Source organism: Grammomys surdaster, unplaced genomic scaffold (genome assembly GCF_004785775.1).
Source record: "Grammomys surdaster isolate TR1022 unplaced genomic scaffold, NIH_TR_1.0 128, whole genome shotgun sequence".
Lineage (NCBI taxonomy): Eukaryota > Metazoa > Chordata > Mammalia > Rodentia > Muridae > Grammomys > Grammomys surdaster.
In genome coordinates, this window is record NW_021604586.1 from 6494179 (window position 1) to 6512553 (window position 18375).

General features: G+C 51.6%; 1 protein-coding gene across 2 annotated transcripts in view; it reads right to left on the minus strand.

The window, feature by feature from the left end:
* Positions 1 to 13596, minus strand: part of Piezo1 (piezo type mechanosensitive ion channel component 1) — a 66319-nt gene extending 52723 nt beyond the window's left edge. For both annotated transcript variants that reach the window (XM_028752539.1, XM_028752530.1), the window contains exon 1: positions 13507 to 13596. In XM_028752539.1, coding sequence (XP_028608372.1) covers positions 13507 to 13570 — 64 coding nt within the window. In that variant the 5' untranslated portion in view covers positions 13571 to 13596. The remainder of the gene's footprint in view (positions 1 to 13506) is intronic.
* Between the last annotated feature and the right edge of the window lie 4779 nt (positions 13597 to 18375).

Sequence of the window (18375 nt, forward strand, 5' to 3'; positions counted from 1 at the left end):
GCTTTTTTTTTTTTTTTTTGCTTGCTGTTGTTGTTTGTTTGTTTGGAGGCAGGGTCTTGCTATATTGCTCTAGCTGTCCCGAAACTATGTAGACCAGGCTGGCCTAGTATGTACCATGTAGACTTGAACTCAGAGATCCACTGCCTATGCCTCCTGAGTGTTGGGATTAAAGGCGTACAGTTTTGTTGTTGTTTTTAAGTGAGGGGCTCACACTGTAGCCCAGGCTGACCTGGAATTAGGTAGTCCAGGCTGGCCTTAAATTAGCAACAATCCTTCTGCCTCAGCCTCCTAAGTGCTGGGAGTACAGATGAGAGCTGCCATGCCCGGGTGCCCGCCCCACGTCCGAGGATACCGAGTTCATGGCTAACAAGATGGCGCAGAGGATGAAGGTACTTGCTGCCAAACCTGACAGCCTAAGTTTGATCCCCAGGACCTATACGGTGGAAGAAAAGCCTGAGTCCCCCAACTTGTCCTCTGACCTCCACATGCAAAACATCCATACACACACAGTCACATACAAAATGAACATAATTTAAAAGAACAGAACAAGCAGGAGGCGAATTTACTAAAACATACTTTGGCCAGAAGTGGTGGCTCTCGCTTTTAATCCCAGCACTTAGGAGGCAGAGGGGGATCTCTTGAGTCCAAGGCCAGTCTGGTCTACAAAGTGAGTTCCAGGACAGCCAGGGCTACACAGAGAAACCCTGTCTTAAAACAAAAACAAAACAAAACAACCCAAAATTCTCCCCACTCCTTCCAAAACAACAAAAGTCTCAGTTTGTTCAAAAATACAATAACGATATCCATACCTTATGTGTTAGTTTAAATACTTAAACTTGATTTTGAATTATGTGTATACGTGTGCATCTATGTTTGCACATGAGTGGAGGCCAGAAGGTGCTGGATCCCCTGGAGCTAGAGTTTCTGGGTGTTTGTGAGCACTTGATGTGAGACCTGGGAGCTGAACTCAGGTCCTTTAGAAGAGCAAAAGGTAGTCTTAACCTCTGAGCCCCGCTCTAGTCCTGGATACAAATTAAAAAAAATTAAAGATTATGTTAATTTACTCTTTTTCTTTAAAATGAAGGGTTCACGCTGGGCGGTGGTGGCGCACGCCTTTAATCCCAGCACTTGGGAGGCAGAGGCAGGAGGATTTCTGAGTCTGAGGCCAGCCTGGTCTACAGAGTGAGTTCCAGGACAGCCAGGGCTACACAGAGAAACTCTTTCTCAAAAAACAAACAAACAAACAAACAAACCCAAAGATGAACTCAGAGAAGCTATATAGCTATATAGACTGCCCAAAGGCATCCAGCAGCACAGCCAAGAGTCAGAACATCTGTGGACAGGGGGATTCAACAAGAGGCAGAGCCTAGAACTGTCCTCTTCCTACCTTGCAGGAGGAAGCCATTACACAGCATTATCAACCACAGTTTTAATGTTACCCAGAACCCACTGGGTTCTACATAGCCCAGGGGGACTCTTGTGGTTAGTGCCACACACCCCCAAAGCTAACATAACTCAGAACACAGTTCATTGAAGACTTCACAAATAACCAAATACAAGGGTTCAATCCTGGGTGACCTGGAGATTTAGCATGGGGAACAGATGGCCTTTGCTATAGTCACACCACCAGGCCCTGACCACATGCAGGTGGGCTGTGTGATCGAGAGTACCTTGGGGAGGCACCTGAGCCTGAGTCTGACAGAGGGTGAAGGCTTTGCTTTTTGCCCTGTAAGATAGTTGGAGATACCTACCTCATCCCCATCTCCTGAGGTCCCCAGTAGCTCCCACCTAGGTCTGTCACCACCACCATCACCCCCCAAAGCCACTCAGGAGGGCCAGATTTCCTCCAGTGAATGAGAAAGATCACGGTGTCTCAACACTGCGCTGCCACACTTGGGGCCATGAGTACCTTTGCTTCCTCATTGGCCTCTCTGGAAGGGCCTGTCATCTCTGGAATGTAACTCGGCCTGCTGGTCCAGACGCTCCTAGGAGCTCAGAGTTCCTTATCCTGAGAGCAGTGATTCTAGCTCCTCCCACAGCCCCAAGGCCAAGCTGTCTCCAGTCACCTGGGTCTCTCTGATTTAGACAGCTGGAGCTTTAAGTTTGGCTTCAAGCCCCGTGCTTTATATAGTTGTGGGGGAGCTGGAGGATGTAGGAACGGTGCAGGGAGCCTGACTGGAGGTGGTGGGAGAGGTCTGCCCACCCACTATGAGTCAAGGGTAGAGGTAGGAGGGAAAAGCGGAGGGAGCAGCTTGCTTTGAAAGTCAGAGCACAGATATTCACAGTGAAGACTCCTTGCTGTGTGGTCCTGCAGCCTCACCCAAGAGCACACAATGAAGATGGTAGCTGGTGCTTCCCCAGGCTGGAGGATAGAGTCCCAGAAGGTAGGGGATGACCACTGACTGTCAGTGCAACAGCAGGCAGCAAAGGAGACACCTATACCTGCCATCTACCTAAGCTGTCAGAAAGAGATGGAGAGCAGCCCAGGGACAGGTCACCCACAGCAGTCCTGATCACCACAGAGCTACCCCAACCCCATACTTCACGTATCTACTCTCTAAGCTTGTTTTCACTGAGAGAACTGGAAACTGATGCAGGAGGCCCTTTCCAGAGGTCAGTGAGCCAACTGTTCAGAGGCTGCTCAAGGAAAGCTGCCTAAGGCTTCAGGTTCCGCCAAGACTCCCCCAGGCAGTACCACCCTTTCATCACCAATAGCTTTCTTAGGTCTCTGTTCCCACAGTACTGTAAGCCTCTACCCTATACCCCTGATTCTTGGAGATTAGGGCCTACCCAGCTTTCCTCCCCTAGCTGGGAAGGTCTGCGTCCACTGATAAGGTCTGTGTGATGGTTAGCTTTAACTGTCAACCTGACAGAAGCTAAAATCAATCACCTGGGAAGAAAGTCTTAACTGAGAAGTTGTCTGAAGGATGTTATCCTGTGGGTATGTCTGTAGGGGATTGGCTTGATTATTAATTGGTGTGGGAAAGACCCAGCCCACTGTGGGCGGCACTATTCCCTAGGCAGAGGGTCCTGATCTGTGTAAGAGTGGGGAACTCAAGCTGAGCACAAGCAAGTGACTGTAAATGTATTCGTTTTTCTCTGGTCTTGACTATGGAGGTGATGTGACCAGCTATCTCAAGCTCCTGTTGCGGTGACATCCCTACAGGGATGAACTGTAACCCGGAATCATGAGCTAAAAATAAATGCCTTTCTTCCCTAAGTCGCTTTGGGGTTTGGATCCTTTATCACAGCCACAGAAATAAAATTAGGACAGCTTAGAATGTGGTCACCATGAGACCATGTCACCAGGCAAGACTGGACAGGTGTGACCTCTGAGACCTGAAGCAACATCCACCTTGTTACCTCCTCCTGGCCTCCGCTGACATTCCCTTCCCACTTATAGGATGGCAACTCCCAGCCTTCCTTGACCCCACTAAGCCAATATAAACAAGAAACCACAGATGCATGACACTGGGCACAGGCAGGCAGGAGTGTATGTAACACAGGGCTGCAGTTTCACAAAGCCCAGCTACTATCCCCAGGTCCGAGCTTCAGGCAATAGGTCCAGCCACCTCCACATAGTAGAACAGAAACAAGGACAGCCCTGTAGGGCCAGCCAAGGGCCACGTTGGATTCTGGAGGCTGAAAAGGAAGCAAGAGGTTGCACCCAGATCCTACAAAGCATGCTTTCCCAGATAAGGACAGGGACAGAGGACTGAAGGACAACTCAGCTGGTTAGCACACAGCCTTTGAGGAGACCGTGGGCCATGGATTGCTTGGACTCCCTAGAGGATCCGTAAGACATCAGTTGTCAGAGTCATCCACACCTACTCCTTGTGAGCCCCTGGTGCAGCATCTGCCAAGCACAGGAACTGCCCTGTCCTTCAGACTGATGCCTTGGGGTCTTCATGGACTCGGTGCAAAATAGGAAAGGTAGGCAGGGTACAGAGGTAGCCATGGTAGCCCCCTGAGAACAAGGACAAGAGGCGTTAGGATACCAGCACACAAGACCCTGGTCCAGCAGACCAAGGAGGCCACACTGTAAGGACAGAACAAGAGCCCTGCTCAGGCCCGTGAATCAGAACAGGAGTGCAAGAGGGCAGGAGCAGCCACTCTGAGGCAGGACAAGGGCCCTGTGTGTGAAGGTGACCCAAAGTCAGAAAGCTGAGCAGGTGGAGGGGGGTGGGGTGGGGTGGTGATGGGACAGGACATTCTGTAAGGCACCCAGGCAGGTGGTAGGCAGGACAGACAAGGTCCAGCCACCACAGCAAAGCAGGGAGAGCCACGAGTGTAAAGAATGAATCTCACAAGCCAGAGCAAAGATGACAGAGATGTTCTCTGAAGCCCAGACGCAGGCAAGGCAGCCAGCGCTGGAGGGCAGCATGGGGGTCCCTTCCCTGTCTTGTTCTGGAATGGTTGTTTGGAAATCCTCAGCTGTTGAACCTCACCAGGCAAGGCTACAGAACTACAGGATCCACTCGGTGCTGGTAACACTCAGAGTTCTGTGCAGGCCTCGGTGTTCAGGTGCACTGGAAACTAACTAGGCAGTGACAGAGGACCCCAGAGCCTCAGACAGCCTGGGGCAGAGCAGGTCTTACATATATTTGCCAAGTGAATGAGGAGGATAGTGACCAGACATCTGGAGGAGAGGACAGGTGAGGAGACACTGGTGTGGGGGGAGGGGTGGCAGAGTGACCTAGCCCTAGATGAGTGACATGTCTGAAAGGACACCCTTGGGGACCCACCCAGGAAGGTAGCACAGGGATACTGCTGACAGGAAGCATTGAAGGGGCTAGGGCTGAAAGGCAGGGCTGCCAGAGCAGAACTCTAGCAGTGGGCAAGGACTGTGTAGCCCCAACTATGCTACACACCTTATCATGGTCTCCTTAGAAACAGGCTCAGCTAGTGGTGGCACACGCCTTTAATCCCAACACCAGGTGGGCAGAGGCAGGCGGATCTCTGTGAGTTCGAGGCCAGCCTGGTCTGCAGAGTGAGTTTCAGGACAGCCAGGGCTACACAGAGAAACGCCGCCTTGAAAAACCAATAACAAAACAAGCAAACACAAGCAGACTCCCTGGGCTGTGGAGACTTGGTGGGTAAAGGTGTTTGTCATGCAAGCTTGACATCCTGAGTGCTTATCCTGTGGCACGTGTCTGTGATCCCAGCACTCCTGGGATGAGAGACAGAGACAGGAGAATCTTCCAGAAGTTCACAATCCAACTATCGGGGAGGACACACTATAGTGGCAAACAAAATACACCTTGTTTCAAACAAGGTGGAAGGTGCAGAGGCAGACCTCTGGCCTCCTATGTGGAGGTAGCTAGAGTCTAGCTCAAGGTAGCTAGATTACATCAGAGGGAAGGAAAAAAGTCCTGGACCCACTCAGACAGAGGAGATAGGGCCACAGTCTACGAGGTTGCTGGAGGCTGCACGGGACCATCTCACTGTAGGTGATTGATGTGGGTAACAGGAGGCTGGCCAGGACTGGGTTAATCAGCTATCCTCATAGTGATCTTGGGCAACTGGGATAACCTGCCCACCTGTTCCTTTACAAACAGGACAAGAAAAACCCTACACATGACAGAGATCATAGTACAAGACTCAGCACAGAACGTGCAGGGGTCATGACGGTCATAACGGTCACCAGCCCCTCAGATATGCTGGCGAGGGAAAGGAAAAATAAAAACAGTTGGCAGGCTAGTGGGTGGTCTCATTTTCCTTTTAAAGATTTTATTAATTTTTTTAATTTATGTATATACTCGGGAAGCCAAGCGGCGGTGGCGCAGGCCTTTTATCCTAGCACTATGGAGGTAGAGGCAGGCGGATCTCTCTGAGTTCAAGGCCAGCCTAGTCCACAGAATGTATGAGTGGGGGACGGGAGGAGGTACACATGAGGGCAGGTGCCCTTAAAGCTCCAAAGAGGGTGTCTGAATCTCCGGAGCTAGAGTCATAGATGAGTATGAGAGGCCTAGTGTGGGCGCTCGGAGCTGAATTTTTGTCCGTCCTCCTCTGAAACAGCGGTTCACGCTCTTAGCTGCTGAGCCATCTCTCTCCAGCGCCCTCACTTCCCTTTTGAAACTCCCTGGAATGCTGTTGGGATGCTGCCGTTAAACAGTGTTTTAACCATAAACAGAGATCAAGTCAGTGAGAGAGAGGGGGCAGGCCAGGAGCATGCTGGAGCCGCAGCAGAGGCAAATGACACACCTGCTGGGAGCTGGGGTGCAAGGTGTCAGCAGACAGACAGCAGGCTTTGGGGGTTCCAGGAGGCGGATCCCAAACCCTACGTTTGCAGGCTCCAAAGCTCACCTCGGAACCCATAGCTCATCCTCAGGTCCCCAGCAATCACAGGCTTTCAGTGCAGAGCCTGGGGTTTACTTCCCTAGCAGTTCAATACTCCTGCTGCAGATTCTTGGAAGGATGGCCAAGACTTGGAGGATGAAGGTGGCTTCTAGACACAAGAGAACCAGGCAGCAGGGAGAAAGCCTGACACCCTCTTAAGGCCTTTACCAGGCTGAGGAGAAACTCTACCTGAACAGTTCAGGGAGACAGATGGACAGGAGGTATGGTGGTTTGAATGAGATTGGCCCCCATGGGTTTATATATTTGAAAATCTGGTCACCAGTTAGTTGGTAGACTGTATAGGATTAGGAGGCGTGGCTTTGTTGGAAGAAATGTGTCACTGAGGATGGGCTCTGAGGTTGCAAAAGACCACACAGGGCCCAGTTGCATGTTTTCTCTACCTCTATCTTGGTGACTCAGATGTAAGCTTTCAGCTACTGCTCCAGCACCATGCCAGCCTGACACCGGGCTTCCCACCACGATGGTCATTTAACCTTCTGAAACTGTAAGCAAGCCTTCAACTACATTTTTTTTTTTTTTTATAAGTTGCCTTGGTCATGGTATCTCCTCATAGCAATAGAACAGTAACTAAGATAGGCTGGCCCAGCTTCACGTTCCTCAGAGCCCAGCAGCTGTTCCCTAGGCCCATTTTAGGCTCCCATTCGACAGCTAAAGAAACCACAGAAGGCCAAGGTGGCCACCATCCCTCTGCAGCCTGAACCCAGGGAAAAAATGGTCCCAGCTATATATACTCACAGAGAAAAATAGCGTGCACATTGCAACCTGGTAAACAGTCGTGGCTGACCCTGTCAGCCCGTTAGAGAGAACCAAAAATACCCCCTATAATTATGCTATTAAAACATACCAGAAAAACAGACCCACCCCACTCAGCAAGGGTTCCTGGGATGGCTACAGAGAGTCAGAAAGCTGCATATATTGGCTAAGGCATCTGATATCACCCAAGAGGCTAGTCTGGCTGGACAGCTACCCTTGTCCTCTACAAGATGATGCTTGCTTCCCATGGTGGCCCGTTCCCCAAGACCAGTGGGAGTGGCTACCTGGACAGCAAGTGATCTTTATGCAAAATGCAACAGGACACACCCAGTATGCACCCTAGAGGGACATGTGAAAGGCAGAGGTGTCCTTGACACCAGAAACCTAGGAGCAACTGAAGGGAAGGCTGTAAGGGGAACCCCAAAACAATTACGGATGTTCCAACTACAAAAAAGATGAGGTGACAAGACCGTAGCAGTAGGTGACAGGCAGCAGACACCACTCACACTGAGACCAGAAAGGGCTAGGAAGGACCAAGACCTCCTGGGAATAGGGGTGGGGGTTAGAAGGTCAAAGGGTTCAAGTGGAGTTTATGTTCACGTGACCTGAGCCACACCTAGCCACAGTCCAAAAGTATTAAATGAAAAATTCCAGAAGTATGCATTTCATAAGTTTTAAAAATATTTTATTTGTGTGTGTGTGTGTGTGTGTGTACACGGGTTTGTGCACATGTAATACTGTATATGTATGTGACTCAGGACAACTTTTGGGAGCTTTTACCCACTGAGCCATCTTGCCAGCCCTTACCCTTTTTTTTTGAAGCAGTTTCATTATGTAGTCCTGGCTACCCTGGAAGTCTGACACCTACAACCAGGCTGGCCTTGAACTCCCAGAGATCTGTCTGTCTCTGCTTCCCTAGTGCTGGGAATAAAGGCTTGTGCCACCAAGCTTGGCTTAAGAAACTTTTAATGCATTACATGGCGGTAATTATTTAATTCTTACTATTAACTATTAGGTTAACCTCTGTGCCTAATATGTGAATTAAATCTGACCATAGGTGCGTACAGAGAGATGTAGTACATCAAGAGTTTGTTTGGTGAGAGCAGATTTCCAACACCCACCATAGGTATTTGTTTTAGGAAAATAAATGGCCTATGGACTACACTACAAGAGTTCCACCGCCAGGGTTTTCTGTTTGCTTTTCCTGGTGCTGGGGACTGAAGCCAGGATCTCACACATCCCAGGCCACCATCCTATCACTGGCCTACTCCACCAACCCCTCTTTCTACCTTTTACTTTGAAACAGGGTCTGATAAGCGACCCTTACGGGCCTTGAACCTACGATCCTCCTGTCTCATCCTCCAAGGGAGTTGGGATTACAGGTTTTGGTCACCAAGACAGGCTCCTCATGGACCATACAGATAAGAAGACAACCATAATTGAAAACTTGACTTTGGGGGCGCTTTAGGCTCTGCACAACCTCCCTCCCATTTGGCCACTCCCTGTTCTTGCTCCTGGAGGCCTCTCTACAAAGGGGGAGGGGGAATAAGCACAGGGAGGGCTCCCCTGGCCCCACCCAAGCCCAATGACACTAACTCTAGCAAACAGCTCACCGCTTAGCAAGCCCTGGCTGGTGTCCTTCTAAGGAGGCAGAGGGCCCTGGAATGCTACAGTGACCTCATCCTCGAGCCTGGCGACCTACTCCTTCCCTCTGGACTAGCTACCAGCCCCCCATCCTATTCCCTCCTCTTCCTGTAACGCATGGCCCTGTTCTGGGTTCTCTCTGCCTCCCAAGCCTTCAGCACCAGGCAGCTAGGACATCTGTTCTGTCCACTCATACTGTTCTGACCAGATAAGGGGGAAGCAGACTTTGGAAGGCCCACTGGGGTGCCCCACTTAGAGGCATTTGTTGGAGAAACCTGTTTGGAGTGTCATTACTAGAGAGTCCTTTGCGGTGGCACCATTTGGGGGCTCTGTTGTGGATGCCGTTCCTGGGGAATACCATGTTGGATGGCTTCTTAGGGCCCCTGTGGAGGAGCTACCAGGAGCCTGTTGGTAGGTGTGACTGCTACCTTTGTTCCTCTCTACCTATGAACAGCTACAGGGGCTCACAGTGCCCGCAGGCCTGGTAAGGAAGAGGTGAACCCTCTTACCTCTCTACCACGGACCTCACTCTCCTCCCACCCCCACCCCATGCCCAGGCACCACTGGCCTGGAACCAGCACTAGTCTCCTGGCTGCTACCCAGTACTTTGTCCCACAAGACCTCGACGAGAGGACGCATGAGTGCACTTGGAAGATTCAGGGAGTTGCACACTGAACGCAGCTCGGTGTTGCACACCGACCCCCTCAGCGACAGGGGCTATGTACAGAAAGTGAGGACACCAGTCCCTGCCTTCCCTAAGAAGAGTCCTCTGTGCGGAAGGGAATGTAGTGGTGGGAACCCCCAGAGACCTGGCCTAGCCTCAGAAGGCCAATGTCATCACACAGTATGTAGCACACATGGGAAAGCACTCAGGGACGCCTAGACACCAAGGCCAAGGAGGAATCACTGGATGACGACGGACTGGCTTTTCTCCAAACATAGCTGACCTATCCACCTCCCCAGCCTGGGTGTGAGATCACAGCTTGGGGACCGGAGATCAGAGTCTGGAAGTGAGTGGCCTTAAAGCTTTTATAGGCCCACACACAGGGGGAGGAGATGAGGCCTAGAAAAAAAGGTTAAAGGTCAGGTGAGTTCAGAGCAAGATGAAGGGACTGGCCACCACCACCGGCTGTTGTCTTCCACCTACAAACTCATCCACCTGCAGGACATACTCCGACCCCCTTTGTCCTCCTAGTGACCTGAAAAAGGTACCTGCCAGCAAAGAGGGCAAAGATAACGTCATCCGAAGCTGCCCCTTCCCACCCATACGCTGTTGGGCCTGTGGAGTTTAATTCCATGAACTCTTAATCCTCAGCAGCTGCATTCTGACAGGGAGCGAGACCGAAGCTAACCGTGAGGTAGAAGGCAGGTGTGTAAAGGCCGAACTTTAACAAACAAGAACAAAATGTATATGAAAAAGTAAACATCTAACTACACTTCTAAACTAGGTGACAGAAGTGAAAGGGGATCTCAGAGGCACAGGGAGGCGGTGCCCACAGGGCCCAGAGTGGGAAGGGCTTGCCCTCCTCAACTCTTGACAGTAAGGGAGCAAAGTTAAGTGTCATCAGTACAAGCAGGCAGGAGGCACCGCCCAGGAAGTAGCCTGGGGCCAGGATCAGAAGCCAGCACTTCTGCCCACCCCAGCAAGGTCACTTCCTCTTTAGGACCCTCCCCTTGGCTGCCAGTGACCACCTGCAATAAGGATATGGTATGATATGGGATCCGCCCACAGTTCTCGAATGGTCCCTAGCTCCTCCCCTAAACACACTGGGACCCAGTGGGTTCCCTGGCCTGCTTACTCATTCCCTCCCAGACCCAGCACAAGGCAGGGTCCCACCCCTCTGCCAGGCCTTGTTACAGAAGCTCAGCAGGGAGTCCCCCACAGCGCTGCAGGGGGAAGTGGAACCTCACCCATTCTGTGGCTACCAAGACTGTAGTACTGGTGGCAGGAAAGGCTGGGTTCTCTTGTCATCTTACTGCTCTCTCTGGCCCTGAGTTTCAACAACAGCTCTGACCACCAAGTGAGGGCAGACCTGTTTCAAGGGGGTGGGGGCGGGGTGGGCAAACCTAATTAACCTTTCCCACCTCCAAGTTCACAGGTGACAGAGAAAACATTCTGAGAAGGGAGACACATCCCCACTGTAAACAGTGATACTTCTCAGAGACAATCCGTCAAGCCCAGGTGCCACTCTGTCATGGATCTGTCTCCCATGTTATGGCAGGCGTTGAGAGCAGAGACCATTTTGCCTTACCACAGGTCTTCTTCATTGTGAGGGAGGGAGATTTCTCGCTACCTGGCTCTTGCTTGGATTTTAAGCTCCTGGTTCCTCTGTGAGGCTAAGAATCAGGAGACCTGGTCCTTTCTCTCCCAAGCACAAAACATCCCTCCTGGGTCCTGATCCCTCGGTCTCCAGGTCATCAGGTTAAGTCTGCCTTGGTCACTATTCCCTTGGGGACTAGGGCATCACCTTGCCTGACTTTCCAGATTGATGTCCTGTTAGGGGAGTGGCAAAGAGGCTAAGCACCCCAGGATGATTCAAACCTTCAGGAAGGCCTGAGCCAGCACCCAGCATTTAAGATGACTAACCTGTGAAGACCTTGTTTCCAAAACACAGGACTCAAACTGTTCAGAGGGTGGAGGGAGAGGGAGCCCTCACAAGAGATGGAGTAAATGTTCCACCTCCAGCAAGAGGTCCCTCAGTGATGACTACAACCCATAGACACGAACAAGATGCCAGCGTCTCCTACATCACCACCCCGAGCTCTTGGCTGGCTCTGTGTCCCTTGCCCATCTCCCCGGGCATAAAGGAAACTGTTGATGGGCAAGCCCACACCCAGGCTCAGTGTCAGGGTAGGTGTGGCCTGTACCTGGATATGTATGTGCTCATGAATGGACTTTATTGGGGGGACAGTTTGGGCCTAAGGAAAGACAGGAGCATTAGTCATCAATATTCTTTTGAAAGCTCCCCAGGTGACTAACACACACAGGCTGGGTGGGAACCCCCAAAGCTGGCCAAGCCTCCTTCACATCCTAACCAGACTCAGACTGGAAGCTTCCTCTGCCACCCACACACTACAGCTGAAAAGCCAGGGGACCTCAGAGCCCGGACTGATCCTTAGGGGTTATAAGCTCTGACTAGTAGCAGGCTAGACCCGGAGCTTACCGTGGATTTCAGTACTGCCCACGCGCTAAGAATTTTTTTTCTTTTTTTCATTTTTTAACTGCTGGAAAAAATATCAGAGTACTTCATGATGTGAAAATATTTACCATCTGGTCTGTCAGAGAAAAGTCTGCCAGTTTTGTTTAAGCACGGCCCCTGTCTGTGGAAGAGGACTTCTTCCGAGAAGACGGAGAAGCCTTTCTTCCCGCACAACAGAACCACCTATTCCCTGCCCTGTTCTTCTTGTCCCTAAGCATTGACAGTTAAGGAGCCTAAGAAGCATCTCCTGTTGAGGCTATCCCTTTAAGAAGGGTACCTGTCATCCCTTTAAGAAGGGTACCTGTCATCCCTTTAAGAAGGGTACCTGTCTTCACATATCATCAGCTTATATTTACAGTCTGCCTGTCTACAGACCAGTGAGGAAAAGAAGCCACAAATGTGGGCCCTAGACCTTGGCTCTCCTAAGTCCAGGCTGAGCTGAGGACAGTGTCCGCTGGCCCCTCCTTTCCAAGCTCAATGGTTTTCATTGATTCCTGCCTTCAAAAATTTCCCCACCTCTCACCACATTTTGGTCCTACAAATCAAAACTCTGCCTGTGTGGAAGTCGAAGTAGAGTTTGCCCAGGTTGCCTGACATCCCGGGGTAACCTGTTCCTAAAACAGGGTGAGCAAGCAGTGTCCCTGGAGAAACTTGGGGAAATCACACACAATCCCCCACCTCCGACAGATGGATTTCCATGAGGCAGACAAACTTTCAGAGAGGGTTCACTGTCTCTCTGTGGGCTAACTTAATCAGACCTGGAGGAAGGTCACAAGTGGAGGGGTGCTGACTGCTTCAGGAGGTGTGTGTGTGGGGGGGGCGGGGGTGAGCAGCTGGGCACGGTGCCCTGGGTGAGCTGCAATGGAGCCCAGCACCTATGACACCAAAGGAGAGAAGCTCTTTGCAAGCAAGGGACACATGCCACGGTAGGGAATCTCCAGTTCTGAGGCAGAGCCTCCTGGGGCGCCCTGTGCCCCAGTCCCTCTGGAAGGTAACCAAGTAGGGCACGAGGAAGACAGGAGCTTTTTCCAAGGCATTGGACAGCCAGCCTCGGAACTGAGACTAAGAACACTGGGGTCTGCGCCTAGGGCTGGAACATTAGTTCTGGTAGGAAATTTCTGACTTGAAAAGCTCCAGGCAGAACGCCACCTTCTCCCAGATTGCTCAGGAAGTCATGATGCAAGTTTGATTTTTTTTTCTTTCTTTCTTTTTTCTTAACCACGAAAGAGAATAGAAAGTGCCCTCCCCTTACATCTCAAACACTAACAGCCCCTCGCCGGGGCCTCTCCTCCCAGCCCGCGCGTAGACACCCGGCGCTATCTGGGGCTCCCGGGGACCCGAGCCTCGCCGCTGCCTGCCGTGCTTTCCACTCGGTCCCCGGGCCGGGCCCGCCGAGGCCGCCAGCGTGCTCACGTCTCTGGAATGCGGGCGCCCTGGGCCGCGAGTCCCGCGGAATCTCCTCGCCTATGCTCGCCCGCGCGCACCCTCGCGGGGCCGGGCGGCGCAGGGGTACCCGGACGCAGCCTTCCCGCCCGCGCTCTCCACTCACCCGCCAGGAGCGTGCAGGGCAGCAACAGCCAGTAGAGCCCGGCGCCCAGCACGTGCGGGTCCATGCCCCGCGGCCGGGGGACCGCCCGGGGTCGCGCCGCCGTGGCTAAAGGGAGGTGCGAGGGCCGGAGGAAGCGCGCGCCATGGCACTCAGGGCGGGTCTCCGCACATGCGGCGCGCCGCTGCCGCGACCTCCCGCGGGCCTCGATCTCGGGTCTCCGGCCCGCCCGGCCGCGCCCTCTGGTTCCCGACGGCCGGAGCCCGCGCGCGCTGGAGTGTCAGCGCGCCCGGCTCGGAACTCAAGGCGGCTCGCGGAGGCCGAGCAGGGCCGGACGGCGACTCGGCGGCTCTCTCCCTGCTCCCGCCTGCGGGCCTTTATAAGCTCGGCCCCCGCCCTCCCTGCAGTGCCCGCCTCCGCGCTTCCCCCGACGGCCAGGCGCGCCCAGGCACCCCTCGCTGCCCAGCGCTTTCCGCGCGCGCGCCGGCCCTCCGGGTCTGGCTGGTGCCGGTGGCCCGGAGCCCTCGGTCCGCGCGCCCCGGAAGCCCCCCTGCAGCCCAGCGCAGTCACTCGCACAGTGCCCGTGGGGCGCTTCTCCCTGGGGTGCCGGGGCCTAGGACCCGGGGTGGGGACAATACAAAATGACTCCCAATGGCCTGAATCCCCTGACCCCCCGCCCCGTAGCACCCACGTGCAATTGCGCCCCTCGTGGCTGGAGCAACTTTCGCTTTGCTCCCCAAGCTGTGATGGCGCAGCGCCCCCTGGGGGCTGTCAGTTGTTCCGAGTTCCCGACTGTGCCACTGGAGGCCACGCTGGCTAGGCCTTGGTGGTTGGGGTGGAGAGACACTGTAGTGCCGTGGCATCAGACAGCTGCATCCCACCGTGGTCTGGATTGGGGCTTTGGGACTGCTTCCAGTCATAACTGCTCCCACTGCGTGGCTTGGTCTTAATCAGTGTGGTATAGACTGTAGCAAAAGCTGCCCAAGCACCTGCTGTCCCCTTAGTGGCCAGACAAGGTTTGAGTCCTGCACGTGCCGGGTACTTCACCCAAGCCGCCTTGGTTTGGCCCAGTCTTCAATATTAAGGTGGATAGGAAAGACGAAATGGAAAGGGGCCAAGAACTGTACGGCTGCACCAAGTTCAGGATGCCCTGACTCAGCTGCACTGGGGAATGAGTGGCGTTAGGGGCAGAGGCTTAAGGACCGGGAGCGATGACATGACCACTTTTGAGCCTCAAAGCACTAGCAGGCTTGTGAACCTTCAGTTCCAAAACCACCAGAAATGCAGGCTTTCCCTGGACATATAGTGTTTAAACTTTGCCCAGCTTTGTCCCCAAGACTCACTTCTAGTCTGGCTCGGAAGGGGTGCTACTAACACATTGGGGAAGGTTCAGACATTCATTCAGACCTGTTTCTTAAGCAGCAGCGCTCAACCTGTGGGTCGCGACCCCTATGAGAGGGAAATGGCCATTTCATAGGGATTGCACATCAGATATTACTGCATAACAGAGATTTACATTATGATTCATAATGTAAAATTATGAAGTAACAAAATAACTTTATAGTCGGGGGTCACCACAACATGAAGAACTGTCTTTTTTTTAAGTTTTATTTATTTATTTTGTGTATATGAGTATTGCTCTCTTCAGGCACACCAGAAGAGAGCATCAGATCCCATTACAGATGGTTGTGAGCCACCATGTGGTTGTCGGGAATTGAACACAGGACCTCAAGAAGAACAGTCAGTGCTCTTAACCACTGACCCATCTCTCCAGGCCCAAGGAACTGTCTTAAGGGGTCGTAATATTAGGAAGGTTGAGAACCACTGTTCTAGAGGCACTGAAATGTTTGTGTCTCATGACTGTCAAAGTAGCAAAGGGTGAAAACAGAAAGAAACAAACACAGGAACTCTCAAAGAAACTAAAATGTATCCTACGGTGTGATTCTCTGTAGCAGTTTAAAGAGCTTCTGAAGACTGCCTGTACTGTAAGAGCAGATTCTAAGATACAATGTTACCATTGAAAAACTGGCACCACCCTTGCCTGCATACAAGCCTCCTTCCCTTTGATGTCGTGGTCAGTCACACACAAGTATTACCTAGGTCAAATAAAACTCACAAAATGGACCAGATTTTTAGTATCTGACCGTTCCTACTTGTCCCTTGCCAAGCAGGGAGAGTCAGAGCAGGCTGGACCAGCAACAGCCTGCCTGACCCACAGCCCTGGTACCTCTGTGTCACCTTTCTGGCTCTCTCTCTTCCTCTTTCTTTTGACATGGCTTCAAACTTGCTGTGTAGCCAAGGATAACCTTGAACTGATCTTCGTGCAGCCAACAGGAGGTGTGTAGGATTGCAAGTGTGCATCATTACACTGAGGACTGTCCCTCTAGGTCGGGAGGATGGCACAGGGCCAGAGTAGACAGAGAGATTCAGCTCTGCCAGTAGGGTCCCCACTTTTTCTGAGAGGTGACCAGTCATCCTTACTTGACTATACTAGAATTAACATTCCAGTATGCAGAAACACCCTTTTATGGTTTGTATATGCTCTGCCCAGGGAGTGGCACTATTAGAAGGTATGGCCCTGTTGGAGTAGGTGTGTCACTGTGGGTGTGGGCTTTAAGATCCTCCTCCTAGCTGTCTGGAAGTCAGTATTTTGCTAGCAGCCTTCAGATGAAGATGTAGAACTCTCAGCAGCTCCTCCTGTACCATGCCTGCCTGGATGATAATGGACTGAATCTCTGAACCTGTAAGCCAGCCCCAATTAAATGTTGTCCTTATAAGACTTGCCTTGGTCATGGTGTCTGTTCACAGCAGTAAAACTCAGAGACACACCCCCAAGTGCCTATTAGTGGCTGAACGGGTACATAAACATGGCTCTTCATTCAGTCGGGTTGTACCTGGCCATAGAAAGGAACCAGATTATGGCACCACAGCAAAGCAAAGATCTGGAAGCCACTAAGCCAAGTGGTGAGAGCCTGACACAAAAGGCAAATGGTGTGTGGTTCCAGGTTTTTGTTTTATTTTATTTTGTTTTTTTGTTTGTTTAGTTGTTAGTTGGTTGTTTTTTGAAGACTCAAAAAACAAACAAACAGCCGGGCGTTGGTGGTGCACGCCTTTAATCCCAGCACTTGGGAGGCAGAGACAGGCGGATTTCTGAGTTCGAGGCCAGCCTGATCTACAGAGTGAGTTCCAGGACAGCCAGGGCCAACAGAGAAACCCTGTCTTGAAAAACCAAAAACAAACAAACAAACAAACAAACAAAAAATGGTGATCAAGCAGAAGTTGGAATTTGAATGTTGAGAGCAAAACTGTCCTCAGTGGACAAAAGGTAAAAGCAGGCCAAAGGCCAAGGACTGGAAGGCAAAGTGTATCTATCCAGTACCAACTGGCCATTCTTTCTTTTTTAAAGCAGTGTCTCTTCCTAGGTGACCTTGACTGGTCTAGAGCTTTCTGTGTAGACCAGGCTGGCCTCCGGCTTATAGAGCTGTGCCTGCCTCAGAAACTGAGTGCTGGGATTGCATCTGACTTCATAAAAGTATCTAAATTACATCAGTTAGGGAGTCAGACAGGGAGAGCAGAGGACTGACTGCCAGAGAAAGGCGTGGGAGGAAGGAGACGGGTGAACAGGAGTTTAGAAGGTTCTAGAGCTAGGTATGGTGGCACAAACCAGGCATACCAGCTCTCAGGAGGCTTGAGAACTGCAAGTTTGAGGCCAGGCTGGGCCATTTCATCTCTAAAAATAAAGAAAAAGAGGAAGAAGAGGAAGATTGTCAAAGTGCTTGAAAGTCCCTTAATTACACACTTAAAAATGGTTAAAATGAGCCAGGCGACGGTGGCGCACGCCTTTAATTCCAGCACTTGGGTGGCAGAGACAGGCGGATTTCTGAGTTCGAGGCCAGCCTGGTCTACAAAGTGAGCTACAGGACAGCCGGGGCTATACAGAGAAACCCTGTCTCGAAAAACCAAAAAAAAAAAAAACCAACAAAAAAAAATGGTTAAAATGGCCAAGGGCGGTGATCCATACCTTTAGCCCCAGCACTTAGAAGGAAGAGGCAGGCAAATTTCTGAGCTCAAGACTAACCTGGTATACAGTGTGAGTTCCAGGACGGCCAGGGCTACAGAAACCCTGCCTTGGGGAAAAAAAATGGTTAAAATGCCAAGTTGATGCTGTGTGATTTACTATAGCAACAGGTTTTTGTTGTTGTTGTTGTTTATTTGTTCTTTGTGCCTAGTCTTTTTTATTTTTTTATTTTTTATTTTTTGTTTTTTCGAGACAGGCTTTCTCTGTGTAGCCCTGGCTATCCTGGTACTTACTCTGTAGACCAGGCTGGCCTCGAACTCAGAAATCTGCCTGCCTCTGCCTCCTGAGTGCTGCCCAGCCCCAGTACATTTCTACCAAGTGCCAATTTCCATTCTTGGAAACAGAAACAACTCATCTAGAAAGCTGGCTTGTACCTGCCTTTGCCTGTAGATCAGAAGACTACTCCAAAGAGCTGTTTTGGCCTGGGCACAGAAACAGGTTCTATCAAGATGCTACCCCACGCCGGGCAGTGATGGCACACGCCTTTAATCCCAGCACTTGGGAGGCAGAGGCAGGCGGATTTCTGAGTTCGAGGCCAGCCTGGTCTACAGAGTGAGTTCCAGGACAGCCAGGGCTACACAGAGAAAGCCTGTCTCGAAAAACAAACAAACAAACAAAAAACAAAAAACAAAAACAAAAAAGATGCTACCCCACGAGATAGGCCATTCTCATCTCCTTCTGCTCTCCATTTAGGTCACCAACAGCTGGTGGCCCCAGAAGGCCTCTCCAGGTTGAGAGGATGAGAGGACCTGGGACACTCATGTTGGGAACATACCTGGAGTATCGCTTTTCCT